Here is a 22,188-nt window from a genome sequence, read left to right as displayed (position 1 = left end):
GCAGTAGACTGTGCTGTCATAGTTGTGGGTGCGCTGGCCCCTTGGCAGTGCAAGTTTGTGACATCCGTGGGGGAAGCTAAAGCAATGTCAATGGCTGCTAATACTAATGTAGCACATGAGCCACCGCATGTAAGGTGTACCCTTGCAGTACCAGAGGGATTGGGCCCAATTTGTAGTATGATCCCTGAAAAGCATGAACTCATACATATCTACTCTGTCAACACACATAGTAAACACATGCAAAGACAGTAAGCTGGTCAACTCCGCTATTCACACCCAACACAGCAATCTCTGTAAATGATTACATGCATTGCACATCACAATACACCAAAATACACACATTTGCCCTGTTGCATCAAAAATAAATGACACAAGAGCCTAATGCATGAAATTTACCGCCACTGTGTCAGCCGAAAATGATGCTTTCCAGTCGATGCGTCTGAATGACCTCATAGTGCCTTGTCAGGCCTTGTGTGAAATCGACACATTGGCTGGTAGCGGCCAAAAACTGGACGCATCAGCTGAAAATGTGACACATCCACCCAGGAAGTGATTTTATGGATAACGGTAAGTGAGGTCATGGGTCATGCATGCTGCAAACTAGGAATTGTGAAGTTACTTTCATTTTTACTTTAAGTCACAGTTTTACTGTCTGCGCTTCAGAGTGGTTGTGTGTTGGCTGTGCTGGAGTGTTTTGATGTGTCTGGAGCTGGTTTGTTTTGTCTGCTGTCCCTGTTGTGTCTTTTAAGTGCTTATTGTACTTTCTTGTTGTATGTTGTGTATTGTCCTGTGTGTTATCAGGTTTTTGTCTTCTGGGGTATTGTTTTAACAGGGTAGTTGTAGGTATTTGGGGGGGTTCTGTTTCGTTGGGGTATTTGTTGTTTTTGAGTGAGATCATGCCTGGGAATGGTAGGGCTTGCCACATGAGCAAACAGGAGCTTGGGAGCCTTTGTGACTGGTGACCCATCACCTGCTCAACATGGTAGCCAGTGGGGGACGTGTGCTCCTGGGCTACTCTGCAAAGGTGTGATTGCAATGTTGAGAGAGGGTGCACCAACGGATACAGAGGCAGTTTGGAGTAGACCAAAATTTCCATCAGCTAGAACATTGCTGCACGGATGTGGTTGGCAGTGAGTCTGACCTCCTTTACTATGTTTGCATCCAAGTTGGTGGAGAAGTTGGTAAGTACACATGATTTGTATGTTTTCCTATGTGTGTCTTTTACCCATTGATGAATAGAGGTGACATTAAGTATGGCTTACATGACGTTTTACTCAAAATAGCCATGCCTTCATGCGCCTGAGGGAAATGTCATGGCAATAGCGCTGGCACGATCTGTGCACCAGTGCTATCTGTGACACTGAGTGGCCCACACAAAAGTTAGTGTCCCTTTAGGTGATACAAATGAGTCCTAGGGAAGCCATGAGCTGATGCACATGTGTGTAGCCCATCCAGACAACTCAAATGATGACAGCCCAGGTAGTGCAGATCAGTTCCAGAGGTGCTTCTTTCACAACAAACATTTGTCAGGTACAGTTGCAATGGTCCACAACAGAACATAAGTTACACATAAAGGGACTTGTTTACAAGCCCCTTGTGCCACTGGGATGTCACTTTTCCCCTTATCAAATGTGATGCACCAGCAGCGCAAGACCCTTGAAAATAAGCCCCAAAGTAGTCAGCAAAACTCTGTGGGAGTGCAAATAACAAGTAAAAGTGCTGTGCAGCTCAATGAGGATTTGGCCTGTGCTGGCCACCAAGACATAGAAAATGCATATTTTAGCAGAAGTCACTGATGAAGGGGCGGTCAGTTGATATATAGCAGACCACCTTACCAACAACGGTGTTTATTTAGAAGCCCCTAATGGGGCTGGTGCGTTACTTTTTATATGTAGGACTCCTACCTAGCAACAATGGGTGCCTCAAAGTGCAACGTTGTTGCCATGCTGGCAAGCCAATAGGCCCTTCTCATCCCTGTGCTGCCTTCCTTGTTGGCACATCCAAATGCTGTTGGGGACAGGGGATCCACATCTCCTGCCCCTGATGTGTGTGTGTAGCTCTGTCACCTCCTGCACCAACAACCCACCCCTCAGGGAAGGCCGCACACACATCAAAGTACGAAGATGGGTACTCACATATTTTAATCCAAAGAGATGCCCAATGACATTTGTCTGTGGTACTTGCCCAGTTTTTTATTGGACCTGTGCTTATGATCATGACAGGGCACATGCCAACTGGTACTGTCCCCTACCAACATGTTGATCCTATAGTTTGTGGACTATCAATGGGGCCTACCTTCCCTAATGGTAATTTGGACATCCTCCTCACTAGAACACACTTCTCCATGTCACAACGTATATCCCCCATGGATTCTGAGTGGACATCCTGTGGTTCTAAAACAATGTTGGTGTTGTTGCTGCAAGAAAGTCTACTGTGATTCTTCCTATTTACAAAGATGTAAATGAAGGCACTATCCTTAACCTGCGTGTTGTCTGTCTGTTGATGGATGATTGGACTATGTAGACCATGGTGGATGTGATGACCCTGGAAACGCTACTTGCTATCGAAAGGGAATTGTCTTTCTTAGACCCATAGACACATCTTCACAGGGCAAGGGAAATAGTCAATGTGAACCCTATGTGCATCTAAACTACCAATTAGTTACCCAAGGTCACATGCATGAATTCCAACAATTAGCAATCAGTCAATGGTGAGGCTGAATTAAGTTCCTGCCCAGGTGGGGGCTAATTGCATGGATACTAGCCACCAAACAACACTGATCTGGTAATAAAAAGGTGCCAGGGAAAGTTTGTAATTTGCCGTGACCCAACACGTCTTTGATTAGTCAGATTGGTTTAAAATAATCATCCATACAATACAGGTAGCATCACTTACACATACACACACTGTAAACGTAGGTGAATGCATGTTTTGGGCTGCATGTCCATTCATTAGCAAGATTCCCACTTACAGTGCACAATCATGTTTGAATATCCCTCAAGGGACTCCATTGCTAACTAGACAGGATCTTCTCCATAGGTGTTTCACCTAGTTACACATGTATACAAACACTGCCTGGAAATCCTACAGCAGGTGCTTAACACAACCAAAGCAGATATGACAAATCCTATGCAGGTAATCATACAGCAGTCGTGAATGTGTAAAACATTGTTTATTACTAACATTATAAAACCCTACAAATAAAAAACTAACTACACTACACTATCTAACTTATCCTATCCTTACCTACCCAACCTTAACTTATACTACTCTAAACAGACACCACAACAGACATATTAAACAACCACCGCCCTTAATACACATTGCACACAAGACCAACATAAACTGTCTAAACATTAAAACCTACACAAAAATATATATGTTTGTATATTTTCAATTTCAACCCTCCACCCACGTAATAACCTACTCACTCATTGTCCCACCTAAAAACAATTCACTAATGAAATGAAATATTTACGAATACTAAAATAGCCTAAGCCTATGCTACAACCTATCCTAAGCAATGCTAAAGTACTGTGTGCTAAAAACAAGATATTAAAACTGGGGAGGGGTAAAAAGTCTAAGGAAGGCCTACAGCTGTTCTGCTATGTGATCCACTGACTGTCCAAAGTGTGAACCATCTGCATCAGTGCGGCAATCTGCAGTTCTAGTTTGATGTCAGAATGGTCTTTAAGAGCCTGTTTCTCAAACTCTGATGGCTGTCCAGGGGTAGTGCTCACTGGCTGTGCTGCTACTGCCAGCTGAGACGTTGAGGGTCCCGGAACTTCAACAGGATCTCCACCATGGGGCACATCAACTTCTTGACTGTTGCTTGGCTTGTCCAACCATTGTTATCACTGAAGTGCAGACGTCCATGTCCCCACCTCCTTACCCTCTACATATGTTCGTCCCATGCTCCTCCAGGCCCTGGCAACATGCCTGAGGTGGCAGTATCTCTCGAAGCTGATGCTATATGCCTTTTCTTATTTAGTGGTCATGATGTCTGTTTTAGAAAAAGGACATATGTATCAGTCAAAGCTGAACTTCTACATGACATCAATATTATGCTTAAGTTTCAATCAACATCACATGTGGCATGTTGACCAACCTTCATAAGAAAAGTATACTTCTTCTAAAGTAACAATGCAAAAGTACTAAGGTCTTGGCCTTGTAGGTATATGAAATGGCTGTGTCTGCCCAAATAAAAGTATACCCATGATAATAGTAAGGCTGATTAGGAACAATGATGTTGGATATCCATGGAATGGTACACATGGTCCATTTGAGGTACTCCAAGGGTTTGTCATGCAGCATGCAAGAGGGTATAATCTATGGCTAATAACCTATATGAAATCAGTAATGTGTGGCAAGTACAGATATTGTGCCTCAGCATTGCATTACTATAATGGCAGATACACAAAGCCACACACATTTCAGCATGGAATGACTCTGTGCCAGGTAGTTTAAACACAGATGAAGGGTGGCTAGCTACCTTCAAATCAACAGACCTGCTGGATACTTCCCCAATATCGACTCATGGAAATACCTGAAACACTATTACATAGATCATGTGATAAAATACAAGCAATACCATGTGGTCATTTACATACCCTTATGTCTGTGTCCATACAAGTCTGTACGGAATGTTACCTTGATGCACAATAACTCATACCTTATCCATGTGATGAGTGTATGCATGCATGCTGTAGTTCTCATAGGTTTGAGTATCTTGTGCTGTATCTTGTGTCAGGTTTGCCCCACAAGACTCACCTTTGCTTGTGGCGCGATTCCGCAGAGACGACAAGAGCACCCGTCCCTGTACCCACCTAACCCTCGTGGACGACAAAACCCAGCAGGGATGAGATGGACGCAGGGATGGGAGCCAGGGTGTAGGGTTAAGGATGGCGTGGAGCTGGTGGGGCGTCCCGGTGTCACTGGAAACCAGAATAAGAAAGATCAGACAGTGAAGCAGACCCGAAAGGAACCACCCCACATACACACACAGGACCAGGTACCCCTTGAGGACTTACCAAGGCTCCCGAAACGAAGGGTCCCCGATGAGTGTAGCTCCGGTTGTGAATAGCGAGGAAGGCGCTCCTGCGCGTTATCGCCAAGTACAAACTAAAGAAAGCGCTCCTGCGCGTTCACCCAAGCTAAAACAAAAAGGAAAGCGCTCCTGCGCGGGTAGCTGGAAACGGGAAACAACCACCCAGCTTGTGGTATCCCTGGTAAGGTGACAGGGTCTGTAGGCTGAGTTATTCCTTTATAGCGCTCCTGCGCGGTGGGAAAACGAAGTAAAACCCCCAAAACACAATCTTAGGTTCAATTAACACCCTTAGGGCGCTCCTGCGCACCAAGGGTCATGAAAACAAAAAGGGCTTTTCCTGGAACCCCCAGGTGAAGAATTACACAAGCGCACCTGGATGGCGCTGTCTAAGACAAGGAAGGGCTTCAGCGCGACTTGCCTCCTAGAAGTTGAAAGAAACAAAGTAGCACTTCAACGCGGCTCTCCGTGAATGCCGCGGAAACAAAGTAGCACTTCAGCGCGGCTCTCCGTGAATGCCGCGGAAACAAAGTAGCACTTCAGCGCGGCTCTCCGTGAGTCAGCTGAAGAGAGCTCCGCAGGGCAGCTAACGTGACTGGATGTCAAGCTCTCCTGCCCGGCTCTTCGCCGGGCATGCAGGTCTCAGCGAACGAGTGGTTCAGCTAGAATCCGGAATCCGAAGCACTCAGCCGGCGGGAAACGCGCAGTTTATGCGTTTTCCCCCGGAAGTGCTTCTGTGCCTTGCTTCCCAGTGGCTAGACCGGGTACTCGACTTCCGCCGGAAGTGAGTATCCCGGCCTCCCGTGTGTGTTTGGGGGATGGCCGGCCGCGGCAACGCCGCGAGCCGTGACATCTTGCAGGTAATTGTCAAAAATGATTCAATGGTGACAGTTTTTTGGGGGAGCCTTTATGGGTAATGCCACAAGTAGTTGAATTGTAAAATGGGCTTTATATTGACAACATAGTGCATACATCGCTCTGGTACTTTACACACTGGCCTTTTTCTTCATGAAACACTACACAGATATGAGCATGTGTCGAATATAGGACATTGGATACATGAGGGCATGATACATTTTAACTATGCCACCTCACAAACACACAATTAGAATCTATGCTAGGAAGGAATCATGTTTCTGTATGGTGAGCCTGCTCACATGGCCACACAAGTTCTTTGGAGTCCAAACTGTATCTAGTCCCTGAGTGACTGGTACATGTATGGATCACAAAACATTTTGGTGTTTTAATGGCATGAATGTCTGAACATGCCTCCAATCATGTTCAGACATTCATGCCATTCAAACACCAAAATGTTTGTGATCCACGTATTCTGCATTTATGGGCATGGTATGATGTGAACACAGATCAGTCCGGATTTTTCCCAGGCAGGAGCACCTCCCACAACATTTGTCGTCTTTTCTACATCCAGGATTGGGTGAGGGGCCTTCACCCTCATGCTGCTTGCCTTGTCCTGGACCTGGAGAATGATTTTGATACCTTATCCTGGCCGTATCTATTCGCAGTGCTTCAACACATAGGAGTGGGACCCACCCTACTGTACTCGAATCCTGCCACTCTGGTTTGCCTGGGCTGCTATATCTCGGCTCCCTTGCCTGTATCTCGGGGCATATGTCGGGGATGTCCGCTCTCCCCCCATACTCTTTGCCTTGGCAATAGAGCCTCTGGCTGTACATCTCCGCAGGAAGGGAAAAGATTGGGGCATTCTTCTGGAGGGCGATACCCACAGTGTGTCCCTATATGTGGACGACTTGCTATTTTACCTACAGGATGTCTTGATACACCTCGAGCCCCTCTGGGGTGTGCTAGCAGACTTCGCTGCTGCAGCGGGGATGAAGCTCAATTGGGCAAAATCCTCTGTCTATCCTCTTAGCCCTGACTGAGGGAGTTACATATCGGTGATACCTGTATTGCCTGGTGCGTGCAGGCACCTCGTTATCTGGGTGTCCAACTATACCACACTCCCCCTGATCTCTATGAGGGCAATCAGCACAAAGTACTGGTGGGCATACACTCAGTGTTTGGATTTTGGAGGACACTCCCCCAGGCCCCCATAGGGAGAATTGCTCTGGCGAAAATGGTCCTATTACCTTGCCTCCTCTGTCACTTTGCAAACCTTCCGGTCATTCCCCCCCCGTCCATTTTTTCAGGACATGGATACCCTGCTCTTCTCCCTTATCTGGGTAAGTGGTTGTCGGCGAGTTGCCCTAGCTAAGCGCATGCTGCCAGTGGACTGGGGAAACCTGGGGGCCCGTTATTTGAAGCATATTTCCTCGCAGCATAGCTCCAGTGACTATCGTTCTGAACGACGGGGCGATACCTGGGGGATGCCTGCTCTGATGCTGGGCCCTTATCGTTACCGGCAATCCAATGCCTGCTCTTGCTGGGAGCCCAGCCTACCTCAACCCATTCAATGCAGGTAGCTGCTGGCAAGGTCCTGTTTGCTCCGGGTCCACCGTCTGTCCTGCAGAACCCATACTCTATACCCCACTGTTGCCGCTGGCGGGCCTACCCCAGGACGGTGGTTACTACACTGCCCAGGTACTGCAGGCCTGGACTGACCTCTCGCTTCTCGAAGTGGAGTCATTTTTTTTTCTGAAGGCCTACTTCTCCCTTCTGACCAGCTGGCAGAAGACAGCAGGCCCCACCCCAGGGCAGTTCCTTCCCCTCTGGCAAATCGTATTGGACTGCCGTCTCTGCGTTCTAGATAGGGGCGAGCCAGTGACCCAACCTAGCGCTCCACACAGTACTGTCCATTGGCCCGGGCTGACACCTAATCACTTGGATATACATGGGCTTCCAGGAACTGACACCTGCTCCACTTACCTTGTTGAGACACAAATGAGAGGAGGAGTTTGAGAGGCCACTGTAGGATAAAGAGTGGGAGTGTGCCCTAGAATTACCGAAGAAAGTAGCCCGTAGCTCTTGTTTAAAAAATATACAATTTTTTATCCTACACCGAGCCTACCTGGCGCTGGCGCGGCTTCAATGCTAGTACCCAGATTCATCGTTTTTATTCCCCCATCCTGCACCACATGAACACTTGGAGTCTTGATTGAATGTCTATGTCTGTGTGCCATAGACTGCTCCACGCATAGGGGCCTAGAGTGTGCTGGATGACTTAAAGTAATTTTTCCATGGGACACGTGACCTGGGGAGGGCAATTGGTTTGAGAGATTTTCCAGTTTTTGTGGTGCCGGATACATGACATGCTTCATGAACAATGGAAGTTACATGTGTACACACAGACAACAGTCATGGAAGCACTTCCTTGCACACAGAGTTACAGTACAGCTTTTTTCCTAATGTTGTTTTGCTCAGGGTCTTCCCAATACTGATTGGTAGACTCAGTACCGCAGCATCTGTTAACATGTGTCACTTGCTGGTTTACATTGCTCATGTGATATGATGTATGTACAAGTATGAGACCCACCCCTCCTACATATGCACTGTGTCTATTTTGTCACACGTCATTCAATGTTATTAGGTCTGTTCTGTGCTTTAGATGTACTTTCTAACCAATAGGCCATTTCCTTATCTCCCATTCTGCTCATTGATGATGGAGTGCCTGAACATGTAGGCATCATAAGCACTCCCTGGGTACTTGGACAGAAAATTGGTTAACATCCTCCAATGGTCCACGATGGCTTGAACATTAATCGAGTATGTATACTTCCAGTTCCTGTACAGATGAGATGTTGATGCAGGGGGAGCCAGTTGCAAATGTGTGCAGTCTATTACAACTAGCACTTGTGGGAAGCCAGCAATGGCATAGAAATCTTGCTTGGTCTCCAGCTGCAGTTGTTTTGTTTTGGGAAAGAAGAGAGTCTGGAGTGTTAGGTGGATGATGGCATCCAGGACAGAGGCTAGGAAGGCTGAGGAAGCTGGCTGGGAGATTCCTGACACTCTGGAAATCTGAAATCAACCTGATGCCAGCATGTGGAGAAAAGTCATGAACTCAACCTGCACAGAGCTGTTGAAGGACATGGAAGTAGTTGGTTTAAGCCTTTGTGCTATATGGTGTATCAGTTGGATGATGGACCATGTCCTGACCTGGTAGTAGGTGCTGGCCTCATCCTCCCTAATATCAATGATGGAAGTCTGCTGCTCATCAATGCATTCCCTCTCCTGTGCTGCCTCTGTGGTTAGTGGGTAATGGGGTAGTGGAAGGTGGGAGCAAAAACTAGATGCATTTGCCCACATGCGTCGCCTTCTAAATTTGGAGTATGGCTTACTCCACTGTCATGTCAACATTTTTGACACAACGGTGGTGCAAACCACTTGTAAATAAGGGCCAGTATGAAGTGTACTTTAAAATCTACACTAATGGCACTCAATTCCATCTTTGGTGGCAGGAGAATCAGGGAAGCCAGATAAAAACATATGCTGGATCATGCATCAATCTGGATGAATTAAAGCTTCCTTTGTCCGGGTGGTGGAGCTATGAGGACAACTAGCTGTCAAAATCTGAAATGCAATCATCATCCATGGATCTGGTTTTGGCACTTATCTGATGGTTGCCTCTCAGGTTAAGGCATCGGTATGCACATATCAATGCTTCATTTAGAAGAGTCTTCTATTGTTTCAAACCAAAACCACAGAGTAGTGTTAACAAGAGTGTCACTGTTACTGCAAAATTATCTATGCTAGAGCCATCAAATTTTCAATGACAGAATGCGAAAAACTGCAGAGCTAAACAAAAAGGTTTAAGTATCCTTGTGAATGTGGCCACCTGTTACTTGCCTTGAAAGTATTCCTCTGTCTCTTGGTGGAGTTGATAATCACAGGTTCAATATCTCGTGCAAGAATGTCCTTCAGTATTGTCGCTGCATCACACTAGTTAGGTACCGTTGGTCAAAAAGCAGAGTTGTGCAAATGTACAGTGTCATCAGACCTCCTTGGCTAACTGAGTCAAGAGTCTGCCAGGGAAGTGTAACAAAGTCACTAAAGAAAAAGAATAATGGCAAAAGAAATCCACCTCAGATCACACAAGGAACCCTTGTGCAAGGGGGACCATGTATAAGATGAAAAACGTTAATGCTCAGAAAGAACAGACACTGAGGGGTGTTCAACATTGATAATAAGTGACAATTAGGGCTTGCAAAACACACCACAGAGTTAACAAAATGAATACTGACGGAGTGCTGGATGACATACTCATCAGCTTCACACATTAAAGCTAAAGTGCATTCACTCCCTTACCTACAATTGCTGTTAGAAATAATGGGACTTATTTACAATCCCCTAATGCCACCGGAGCATCTCTTTTGTTTAATGCTCCCGTGGCGTAGCGCCATTTTCCATATTTACAAGGGGGCGCTAATCCACTCAACGTGGCTTAACACCACCTTGTAAATATGCCCCTTTCTGCCACGGTCTTCTGCAGGAAAGGGGCGTGCAATGGGTGTTGCAGTGAGTGTTCCACCGCAATACCCATTGCTTTTTGATGCTGCTCCAGATTTACCTGGCTGAGGCAGCACCAAAAATAAATGCCATGGATTACCAGGCATTAGACAGGCAATATGAGGGGAAATTATTAACTTCTCCTTGTTTTCTCCTCCTTCTATGTGTGCTGAATTCTGCAGCCCACAAAGAAAGAGCAAATTGCCATTAGTGATTGTTTATGTGCAAGAAGGTGTCCCTTCCTGTACATGAACAATTGTCCCTGCAGCCCAGGCACCCTTGCAACATGGCAGCAAGGTGCCTGCACTGGCGCTAGGCACGTTTTTTTGCACCAGAGCTAGGGGAAACACAGGGGTGCATCATATTCTTAAGAATATGATACATACCTGCATTTTATAAATGTCAGAGTGCAGCACTGCTGAATATGGTGCAGCTCTGCGCTCCTACATTGTTTTGAAAATATGCCCCAATGTCTTCAAACAATCCACCTGCAGGGCTTTTTTGCTTGGGCATGCTCTGTGGAACTGATATCTTTAATGGTATAAAAGATAATGTAAGGACAATACCCACAGTGGGCAAGAAACACCACCCAGGTTGACAGCTGTGCTGAAGAATCTCATCATTCACACAAAAGCACACAGACAGTAAAAGGAAGGGTGGGTTACTCAATACACAGAAGCGATAGACAAGAAGTTTTAAATTAAGAGCACTTATTCGGGAAGAAGGGATAGGATAGGCAATATTTGCAAATAGCACATCAGTTAACTGGAAATCAAGACAGCAGGGTTGGGAAAGCAAAGTCCGAGAAAAGAAAAGTCTTGTCCTGTAGCAGCTTCACCCATCCTTCATCCTTCACCTGCAAAGGTCATAAGAAAAAAATTAGCTTGTGATTCCAGGAAATCAGAATGTGTCAGGCAAAGCAGTCCGGATGCTAAAAACCTGCCACTAAACTGTAATGCAAGCCAAGTCGTGAGTGGCTTCCAAGAAGCTGGAAACCAGTATTCAGATATACCACAAAATCAGGGCTTCTGTGAAAGGTAGTTTGTGGCAAGAAAGCAACTCTGCTTTCACAAAGTCCAAAGTGAATTGAAATCAAAGGCAAGTTCTGGATATTGTCCACAAGAGAGGACGTCAGTTCAAGAATATGACACAGCAGTTGTATGCTGCCAGTGAAAGGTCTGCAGGGTATGTCCCATGGTGGCGGAAAATAATTTTCCTTTTTGGCGCCCACCCTTTGGAACAAATTGCCCCCCCCCCATCTATGCATTGTCACTGATCACAACTGCTTCCATAGGGAATTAAAAACATGGCTGTTCGATCATTAAACCAGCAAGATCTTCTCTCTAGCTGGAAAGTCAGAGTTGTCCATCAGCACCATGAGACCTTTGGGTGATATGTGCGCTCAATAAATATCCCTGATTTGATTTGATTTGGTGGGCTTAAGAGTTCATGGAGGGAAATTGCACTATAATATATACTGCATGACTCAATGTAAAAGTAAAATTTCAAATTGAAGTCAAGGCCCAAAGGAAGGCATGACCCAAGTTGTTGGTAAAGCAAATAAAATAAAATGGCTTTCATTGAAAAAGTAAGTTGCAACTTAAATGAGACACTAATAAGCTAAAACAAAGATACACCAAGTTGGAAATACCTTTCACAGCGCTTTGGAGCGGGTGGGCCTGTAAACAAGTAGTTTGTAGATGGGAAATATGTCTCCTGGTGAACAGCAGTCACAATGCCAAATATCATATCCCCTTCCCTGGAATACACCTCACTATTGTCAGTCATAGAGAGCTCACATCTGGATCTCCAACCATCAGCTGCATGTGCAAAAGAGGTTGCCCACAGGTATATAGGTATAACCACATCTGTTGGGATGATCTTCATAAACCTCTGATTCCATTGGTTAGCAGACATCCATATGCACATACTAATCCACATCCTAAAGTTGAAGGTAATACATAAAAGGAAGAGAGTGATCCACATTTAACAGTGTTTCAGACTTAAAAGTAATTATTTCCTCAGTGAAATTGTTTTGCACAACATTTCAAGGAAATCGAATGAGCAGTCACAAATTTACATGAGAGGGAACCGGTCATCATCATCATAATAACTTTATTTCGATCACCAAGGATCAAAAAAGTACAGATAAAAACATATCAAAACCAACAATCATTTTACATAAAAACTATACAAATCAAAGACACCAGAGCTAAAGCCTTGTACAATTGGTCAAAATATTTTCGTGCAGGGCATTACGCCAATCCGCTATTCAACTACAGACCACCCATAAGGAATATAAGTAATGAACTATAGGGTCAGAGTTGATTACAGGCAGAACTTCCCCCAGTCCACAATAGAAAAACGGTTCAAATTTTGCAAAAAAGTGCAAATTCATCTTATAAGCCACAAATAAACACAAGTTGTCAATCAGTTTAAACCGGAATGACACGTGCAAAATAGCAATAGGCCACTAAGCAATAAAGTGCAAGTTTTTTGGTGGGCTCCTTGACAAGTGCCTAGCATACCAAACTTTACTGGTCGCCCTAAAACAGCGTTCCCACGCATCAGATTTGCAAGAAGAGTCAATTATCTTCTCAATCAGAACACCAAACCACAAAAAAGAGAAATCAAGGAACCAAGAACACCAGAAGCAAACTATCAGAAAGTAGGTTACTAGTTGAAGGGGAGTGAAAACGCTCTCAAGCAGCAACAACAATCCTTGTCAGAGTGAAGTCACAAGCGACCCCTAAATTAACCTGTACCGAACCCTCTGGTACTTTGGCACAGAGCAGTCAGGCTTAATTTACAGGAAATGTGTGAGATATTTGTGCAACACTGCAAACAGCATTAAAATAAAAACTCACCACAAAAGGGATCCCACACCAGATTAGAAAAATAGAATAATTTTTAATAAATAAAACATGAACAACATGAGACAAGTCTAATTACTAGAACCGGAGGGATAACATTCTAAAGGTTTCAGTGAAAATAGGTATAAAAAGGACAAAGTGACAACTGTGAATATCTGGTTGCACTGTATGGGTATGAGGTCACAATTTCAGGCTGCCCAAGATGGAGGGTAAGCCAGGTACATGGACCCAGTTATGCCCGCTGAGCAAAATACCTTAAATCCTGGTTTGTGGAGTGTTATGAGAGTTCACCTAGAAGATGTGTTTTGTGGCTGAAGGGATGCATTGATTCTGAGATGTGGTGAGGCTGCAATGTGTGGTCCAGCATTGTTGTCAAATATCCCATCAATGAGTGCTTGTGATGTGAAATCTGGCACCGAGGATGCATCACACAGTCAGGTTGATGTGTTGGTTCTGAGAAGCTGCGAGGTCGAGTGAGGCAATATTGTTGTGGCTGCTGTAAACACGGGACACGCGGCCTGTCCTGTGGATGTGTCACATAGCAGTGGTTCTGATGGAGGTTGTGGGCTGTGGAGGCTATGCAGAGTTCATGCGACCGTGGAGATCCACACAACAGTGGTGATGCTTAAGTTATGCTTTGTGTTGTGCAGCCCAGCAGAGGTGATGCTTCAGTTGCTCTCTGAGGTCCACAGAGGCTTGCAGAGTACCTTAAGCCGACTTCCAGGGGTCCAGGACATGGGTGACACCACTTGAAATATAGACTCACAGATGGCAGAGTCAAGGTGCAGGAGCAGGATTGGTGGAGCCTTTTATCCCTGAAGCTCTGGTAAGGAGGCCAGCTGGCTAGCCCATGGAGTCAATCTATTGGTCCTAGGCTCAGCAGACACAGGTTCAGTCCTTCTCACACAGGCAGGAGGGCAGGAGGCTGCAGGTAAGCACCGCAGGGTGGCAGTTCTTCAGGGCAGCCGTCCAGCAGAGTGACAGTCCTTTCAGCAGCACAGCAGTCCTTCTTCTTGCCAAAGTATCCAAAGATCCATAAGTGTACTGAAGAGTTATATATATATATATATATATATATATATATACCCAGTTTTGTCTTTGTAATGGGATAAGCTTCTAGAGGTTCCCTTTTGAAAGGCACAGGTACTCTGCTTTCTCTACCCTGGCCCCAGACTAACTACAGGGGATACACAGTGCCATGTCTGGAGGCAGGACACAGCCTATTCAAGCATAATGTAGGGCTGTGCCCAGCTCCCCCCTCCCATCCTACCAGTGAAGGTCCATTCAGGAGCACCCAACATCCCTATTGTGTGTGACTGTCTAGGAGGAATACACAAAGCCCAAATGTCAACTACATCTAGTCATGTGACAGGCTGCAGGCATTAAATGGCTAAGTCAGGAAATGTGACTTAAAATCCACTTCACCATGAGAGAGAATTTTCAGAAGGTGTGCCAGTGAAAACAGTGATAATACGCCCCTTTATGGTGTATTGCCTGCCACCAGGGCAGCACATTCAAGTGAAAACACGGAGCAGTCGCTCCATGTTTTCACTGTGCAGGCAGCACATTCAAAGCGGTTTAGAGATCCCCTTGCAGGTGTGTGCAGTCACTGACTGCACCCGCCTGCAAGGGGTTGCCTGCGGGGTCCTTGGGACCCCCTTTACTCCCTGCACAGGGTTGCTGTCAGAAAGCGCACTGACAGTGCATATTAATATGTAACAAAACATACTTAACTGTGCTTTTAGTAGGCTGGTTTCAGCTAATTTAGTCAAATGTATTAGCTTGGAATATGATTGGATATATTTTTCATTTGCCCTAATTTGTACAATTACAGTGTTTACAGCCATTCTAATTCCCATGATTTGTAGACAAATATTGCATAGCTAATGATCATATAGTAAAATACCAACTACTATGTGTGTATACCGTTTTAGGAGTGCAGGTGGGGCTTTTTATATACCAACCATGAATGAAAGATTCTCTTATACGTCTGTCTGACTTAAGTCACTGTTTTCCACTTGAGCATGACTCAGAGGAGTGAGAGGCACCTGTCAGTTCTCCTGTTCTCAGAAAAGGATGTATCTCCCTGTTCAGGCGTGGGTTCTACCAGGTGTGGGCCAAATAAATAGGGCATAACACAACATTGCACATGTACGTTGTCTGCATGCCTGTAGACATCTTCTGCAAATTTACTCTTCATTGCTTATTAATTGTCATTGTAGAAATGTGATTTACAGGTAAAGCAGTGTCCATTTAACTTGAGATCTTAAGTGACACTTCCACGTAATTCAACCATTACTTTGTCAGTGGCAAATAACCTTCTGTTGCTACCTGTATTTCAATGGGCTGTAGACTGCCCTCACAATTTGAACTACAAGAAGACAAATGCTTCCTGGCTAAACCAGGCACCAAAATTAAGTAAATGGTTTCTGGTGACTGCATGGTGCAATACACCTAGGTATGGTTCTCTGAAGGTCAGCAAAAATACGACGAACGTGGCACACCCATCAGCAGCGGAACCCCATAATGCATAAATACAAGGAGGTCAGTACCATGGTTTATTCAGCCTCTCACATTAGTAGAAAGGATGTGATAATCTGCAGTAAAAATCATAGTATTGAAATACAAGGGACCCGAGTGAGTACAGAAAGATTGGGATATTGTACACATGTATTGAGTATATGTTACCCACTAGCAGCCATTGTCGTTCGATGTGTTCTTCTTTTATTCGTATGTATTGGTGTGAGCTTAATGAGACAAGGCTGTGTGCAGCTGACAAGCAAGGAGATAGGATTTTACAATGGTCGCTATCTTAATTGCATGATATTGACCTGGAATCCTGTAAATTGACAAGGGCCTGATGTGGAGTAACCATTAATTTCCAAGCCCAGTGCACACCCCTCTTTACAAAGGGTTCAGAATTATGAGTTCTGCAGAAAATACACCATCCTTTGCAATTTTGCCCTGGTAGGCTTCACAAAATCAAAGCTGCTGAACCTCCAGAGGGGGAGGCGAAAAACTGCAGTCAGTAAACTAGAAAAGGAAATAGATTTTCCACTGCCCACTAGTCCAAGGACTTCCAGTATGTATGTCCTCCCAAACACATACAAGCACCACTTTCTTCCTTCAGAGAGGCTCATCATTTCACGGATAAGTTCTCTTGTAGAATCATTATTCCAATTTTGGGATGTTTTTCCACAGCCACAAGTATGTAAAATGCCAAACTTCTTATAGGACAACTATTGGAGTAGTACCAATGGAAGATAAGTTGTTATATGTCAATACATACTCAAGTAGAAAAGGATGAAGCTATCCCTATATGTGCCAAAGCAGCAATTATGGTCAAGAGATCTAAAGCTATGAAAACTGAAAAACATCCCAATTTCATTCAGGACAACGCATGACACTGGGAAAGCATACGTTAACATTTACTTTGACGTCAGTATGCATCTCCAAACTTCCCAATGAATGTGACAACAGTTTTTGGTAGGACCATTTCAAGCACCTCTACCGTATCATAAAAAATAAGACAATTTCCTCCTGCTTTACCTTGCATGATGCCTAAATATAACAAACTATTTTAAACGTGGACTGCTGGCAGTATTTCATGTTCGGGAGAAAACATTCTAATGATACATAAAATATGTTCTTTTCAAAAGAAGCCATTACACTTAATGTGTCTGCTTTACATCAATAAAATCTTGACATACTGTGTTTAGGCCAGAAAAATATCCTATGTTAAATAAAATGACAAACACTTACCTTTCGAGCAAATGTAACGTTACTACCTTAGTAGTCATAGGATGAAGCCCACTTTGCCTTCTGCAGATATGTGCATCTAGTGATGGAGAGATTCAAGTGCCACCTTTATACCATATTTTTCTCTCCAGGTGCTCTGCATCCAAGGGTATGACTTCTAATTTGTGCCATGTTTACATTGTCAAGTCACAATCATGCAGTCCCTCCTTCTCCGGTAATGACTGTGCAGTGTCAGTAACAAATTACAGCTTTCCTTAATACCAATAATTTCTCAAGTTCATGCCAGCTGATGGAACCCTCAGAAGGTTGACAAGAAAGGCAGTCACTTCCTCATGAGCAACAGAATTGGCTTGAGCTACAGATAGTATAATAGGGGTGTGGTGTTTGTTTAGCTCTGGACCGCAGCTTCATAAAAAATATTGATCAGAATTAGAAAATTGATTACTTCCTTCTGATCAATAGAATTTGTAAATTGGCTTTAGTAGTTTTCTAACCACAACCAACCCGAAAGTCCTAATTTCTCCCCTAGAACTTTTCCTGGCACATTATTGTCTTTTAGCTTTGAATGTTATAGGAAAAGAATACTTAGCTTTGACGTTTGTGAAAAGTTGATATAACTTGTAATGTTTTACTTCCAACAGGTTCTCTATGTCCACTACAGGGACATCAATGGGTAAGGCAAGATGTTAAATAAAAGGGGTGTTGGGAGGAAACCCCATGTGAGGAGAGCACTTCCTCTTCTGGGATGGCCCTTGCATCAGAGAAGAGGAAAAACATTATTGATAAAGTACTATAGCCGTGACATCCATGTATCCTCAAAAATGGAAAGGAAGAGTCCTGATGAGGGCATATGCAAGGGATGAGTATTCATAAGATAAAAGATATTATTTGGTGTTTATCTCTAAGCTCTAAATAGAAAGTACATTACAATTAGACCCAAGCTTGTCGAGTCTTAGGATAGTAAAACTAAGCCGGGTTGTCGGGATATACAATCCTAATATTATAAATACATGTCATGGGTTGATTTATATGTATCTCATTATTAGCAAGTTGGCTGTTCATTCAGGAAATCTAAACATGTTATTTTGATATGGAAAACCGAAACTGGGTAAACCCGGATACGGCCAAGTGCTTCACCCACTAAACAGCCTAGTTACCCTCCCAGGAGATCATATGTTCAAAACAAGAAGATGGGGCATATCAACAAGCGGCAGCGATAATTATTGCTGGCCGCCCTTAGCGTGAGGAATTTTATCGCCTGCTATCTCAGATAATTATCGCCATGCTGGCGCTGTATTACCAACGTATAGTGCAATGGGGATAATTATTGCTGAAATAGCGATATTTTCCATGGAACATCACTGGTAGTTCCTTATAGCTTTATGGTTATTTTTGTCCTCTGTAATGTTCACGTATTCTGCTTCTCTTTTTTCTTTTGGAAAATAGTTACTATATAATTATGTTATGAATTGTAAATGTATTTATTTTATGTGCCTCTTGCAATATCAATAAAAATGTTTAAAAATAAATAAATGAATAAATAATGCTTAATAAAAATATTTGAACTGATAATCACCTCAAAATAAAAAAAAAGGAACATCACTGGTTTTCCAGCGATGTTCCATGGAAAACGGCAATATACTTTTTGATAGGGCTGGGTGGTCTCAGCCCTATAATCCACCACCCATTGACTAACATTGCTTAGTCAAAGGAAAAGCAGGCGTAAGGAAAGTAGCGATAACAGAGGTTATCGCTACTTCTCCTGTCGCTATGCTGCTTTGCGTGATACCTTGATAATCGGACAAATGTCGCTTAGCGACATTTCTCCTGTTTTCTTGGGGAGGAACTTCCACTTTGCATCTCATTAGAGATGCAAAGCTGGGCGTTGAGGGAAAGTGTGAAAAAGCATGGATTCACGCGTTAGTGTGTCCTTGCTAATAGGGCTTTAAAATTATCGCAGTTTTTTGGCCGAAAACGGCCGCAAAAGCGGCAATAATTTTTTTACGTCGCCTTGTTGATATGCCCCAAAGAGATTTGATTTTGGAGGTGATGAGCATACACATATTTATACATAACAACACACATTATTACCTAATGATTGCCCAAATCATCAACTTGGTAGTCCATAATTCATTCATATCATTTTACCTTTCACCCCAGCTTGATCCACAATGTTGCAAGTGTCTATAAATATATGATCATCACAGCCAACACGTGTTTCAATTTACTTATAACATGCACTAAAAACAAAGAACGACCCCCCACATCTATTCATTCTCACAAGAGCTCTGCGCAGAGTTCACTGCCCTACAATATTAGATGACTTCAGGAAAAAAGTGCTGCATATAAAGACGCCAATTGAATGCACTATCAATGAAAACAAACAAAAATTAAAATAAAATGAGGAAATAACAAAAGAAGGTCAATTGAAAGGAAAGTTAAGTAATAAAAGTAAAGATCATAAGAAAAATCTTCTGTTTCTAAACAGGTATTTTTTTTTTTGTCCCTGCATTCCCAAACTTTGCCGTTGTTACATGTACTTTTATTCTTTCATCTTCTCTTCCAGAAACTGTATAGAAACTGTATAAGACAACACTACATCAGCCTCACGCTCATATCAAATCTCTTCTCTTACTTGGAACAGTATCTACCAATTTTGCAAATACCAGCAGATTTGGCTGTTCTGCATCTTTCATACATCTAAGATCCTGATTCTCATTCTTGTCAAACTAGATTCGAACTCTTCCATTTTCTTGCATGGATAGTTCTTAATATCTCCTTCTCAGCCATAATGCCTGCTCTTAAATCCATATGTAATTATTATATTCGACTTCTCGTCCACCAACTGGTCATATTTCCGCCTTTCTTTTCATGGTTAACCTTTGATGCACAACTCTAGATTTGATTCCTGTTGTGAAATAATTGAGGGCCTTCTTGATCTTACCCTTACCTCTGTTTCATTGTCTCTGTCTAACTGACAACTTTTGTTATGCTTCTCATCTCTTCTTCCAGTGATGGCATCCCATGACAGAGTATGGCTAGCAGTTCTAGTTCATGCGTTTTATAAAGTGTGTTGGTTGTTCCTTGTGAGATTAAATGCTGAGAATTTCCGACAGAGCTCATGTGCACTTAGGGTCAGATGTATCAAGAATTGCTTTTGCGATTCTTAAGTAGCGAATTTTGCCGATTGGCTATTTTAGAATCGCAAAATGCAATGTATTTAGGATTTTCAATTTTTTGTTTGAATCCTTAACATTTCCTAGTAGCGAATCGCAAATTGCGATTCCCTATTAACGAATGCCTTCCCATTCATTCCTACAGGACTAGAGGCCCATAGGAATGAATGGGAAGGCATTTGCCATTTGCGATTACCAAATAGGTAATCACAAATTGCAAATGCATTTGCAAGGGTGCCAGTGGGACATAAGACCCCCCTGATGCACCCCCAAAAAAAGTAAGTGTGCACATGTGACTCACACACATACTCTACGGATTTGCAAATTACCACCAACTTGTAGTTGGTGGTAATTTGCGATTCCTTAATGCAATGTCGCATTCTAAGAATGCTTCTTGCATTGCATTTAGGGAAATGCAAACCGAAAAATTGTGATTACCTATTTTGCTAATGCCTTTTGGCTTGATACATCCCAAAAGTCTTTTTACCGTTCGCAAACGGGCTGAAACGATACAACCCTTGATACATCTGGCCCTAAGTGACATAAATCATTGCATTCATGTGCAGTGCAAAATTGTGCAGTGTCACATGAGCACCCCAGAGCTTTTAGTATTTACTGCCCCTCAAAGACAGAGGACAATTTTCAGGTTGTGTCTTCTGATGCTTATGTTTTTTTTAACTCAGACTGATGTTTAGAACTCCTTTCACTTTCCATTCAGAGAAATAACATGAATTGTGTGACAATCCTGTTGTGAAGTGTGAAAGGAAAGCTGGGGTATGGCATTTGTTCCTAACACACAACAAACTGTAACATTCTTTTTATTTAATTCTGAAGTGAGAATGAAACTTTTAGATGTTAGTAAGATCAGAACTAATCAGGATACTTTACTTGGTGATGCACAAATGATAAATATTCCCTGAAACCCGATTCCCAAACATAGGGGTCCGCCCGCCATCCTATCGGGTATTGGGACCGCCCACCAAAAGGGCGGGGGTCCCGTGGGGGATATTAGGATGCGCCCGCCACTATGGCGGGCGCATCCTGCATTGTTAGCATTGTGGCGGGCGGTCCTCTCAGCACCGCCCGCCACAATGCAAAAAATGCACAAATGCATTTGCATTAACAAAGCGGCAGGCACCGCGTGGTGCCTGCCGCTTTGTTAATGCAAATGCAGGGGGGTACCACAGGTACCCCCTGTGTGCACCCCCACCTCTACTTCACTCTGAGGGCCCGCTAGCGGCCCCCAGAGTGAAGATCGCATGCCTTTCAAGGCATCTAACTAAGCCCATGGCAATATGGCTGGCGGTGTCTGTTAGACACCCCTACCATATTAAGCCATTTCCACCCCGGCCGCAAGGCGACCGTGGCGGAAAAGCGGCGGACGGTCTTTACGTCAAAATAGGTAACCGAAAAATTGTGATTACCTATTTTGCTAATGCCTTTTGGCTTGATACATCCCAAAAGGCTTTTTACCGTTCGCAAACGGGATGAAACGATAAAACCCTTGATGCATCTGGCCCTAAGTGACATAAAGGATTGCATTCATGTGCAGTGCAAAATTGTGCAGTGTCACATGAGCACCCCAGAGCTTTTAGTATTTAACCCCACAAAACAGCATTTCCAAAGTGGGTCACAAGCCGATGTTTGGTGGGCCACCTGAGTTCTGGAATAAATAAAGATGCCTTTAAGTTCAGAATTTATCTTGTCACATTTACTGCCCTTCAAACACAGAGGACAATTTTCAGGTTGTGTCTTCTGATGCTTATGTTTTTTTTTAACTCAGACTGATGTTTAGAACTCCTTTCACTTTTCATTCAGAGAAATAACATGATTGTGTGACAATCCTGTGGTGAAGTGTGAAAGGAAAGCTGTGGTATGGCATTTGTTCCTAACACACAACAAACTGTAACATTCT

General features: G+C 43.6%; 1 protein-coding gene across 1 annotated transcript in view; it reads right to left on the bottom strand.

The window, feature by feature from the left end:
* Nucleotides 1-12,253, bottom strand: part of LOC144783909 (extracellular calcium-sensing receptor-like) — an 87,020-nt gene extending 74,767 nt beyond the window's left edge. The window contains exon 1 of the mRNA XM_078662649.1: nucleotides 12,117-12,253. Coding sequence (XP_078518775.1) covers nucleotides 12,117-12,253 — 137 coding nt within the window. The remainder of the gene's footprint in view (nucleotides 1-12,116) is intronic.
* Nucleotides 12,254-22,188: the final 9,935 nt, after the last annotated feature.

Source organism: Lissotriton helveticus, chromosome 10, assembly GCF_964261635.1.
Source record: "Lissotriton helveticus chromosome 10, aLisHel1.1, whole genome shotgun sequence".
Classification (NCBI taxonomy): Eukaryota; Metazoa; Chordata; class Amphibia; order Caudata; family Salamandridae; genus Lissotriton; species Lissotriton helveticus.
The sequence above is the reverse complement of the archived record's forward strand: the minus strand, read 5'-3'. Positions and strand labels throughout refer to the sequence as shown.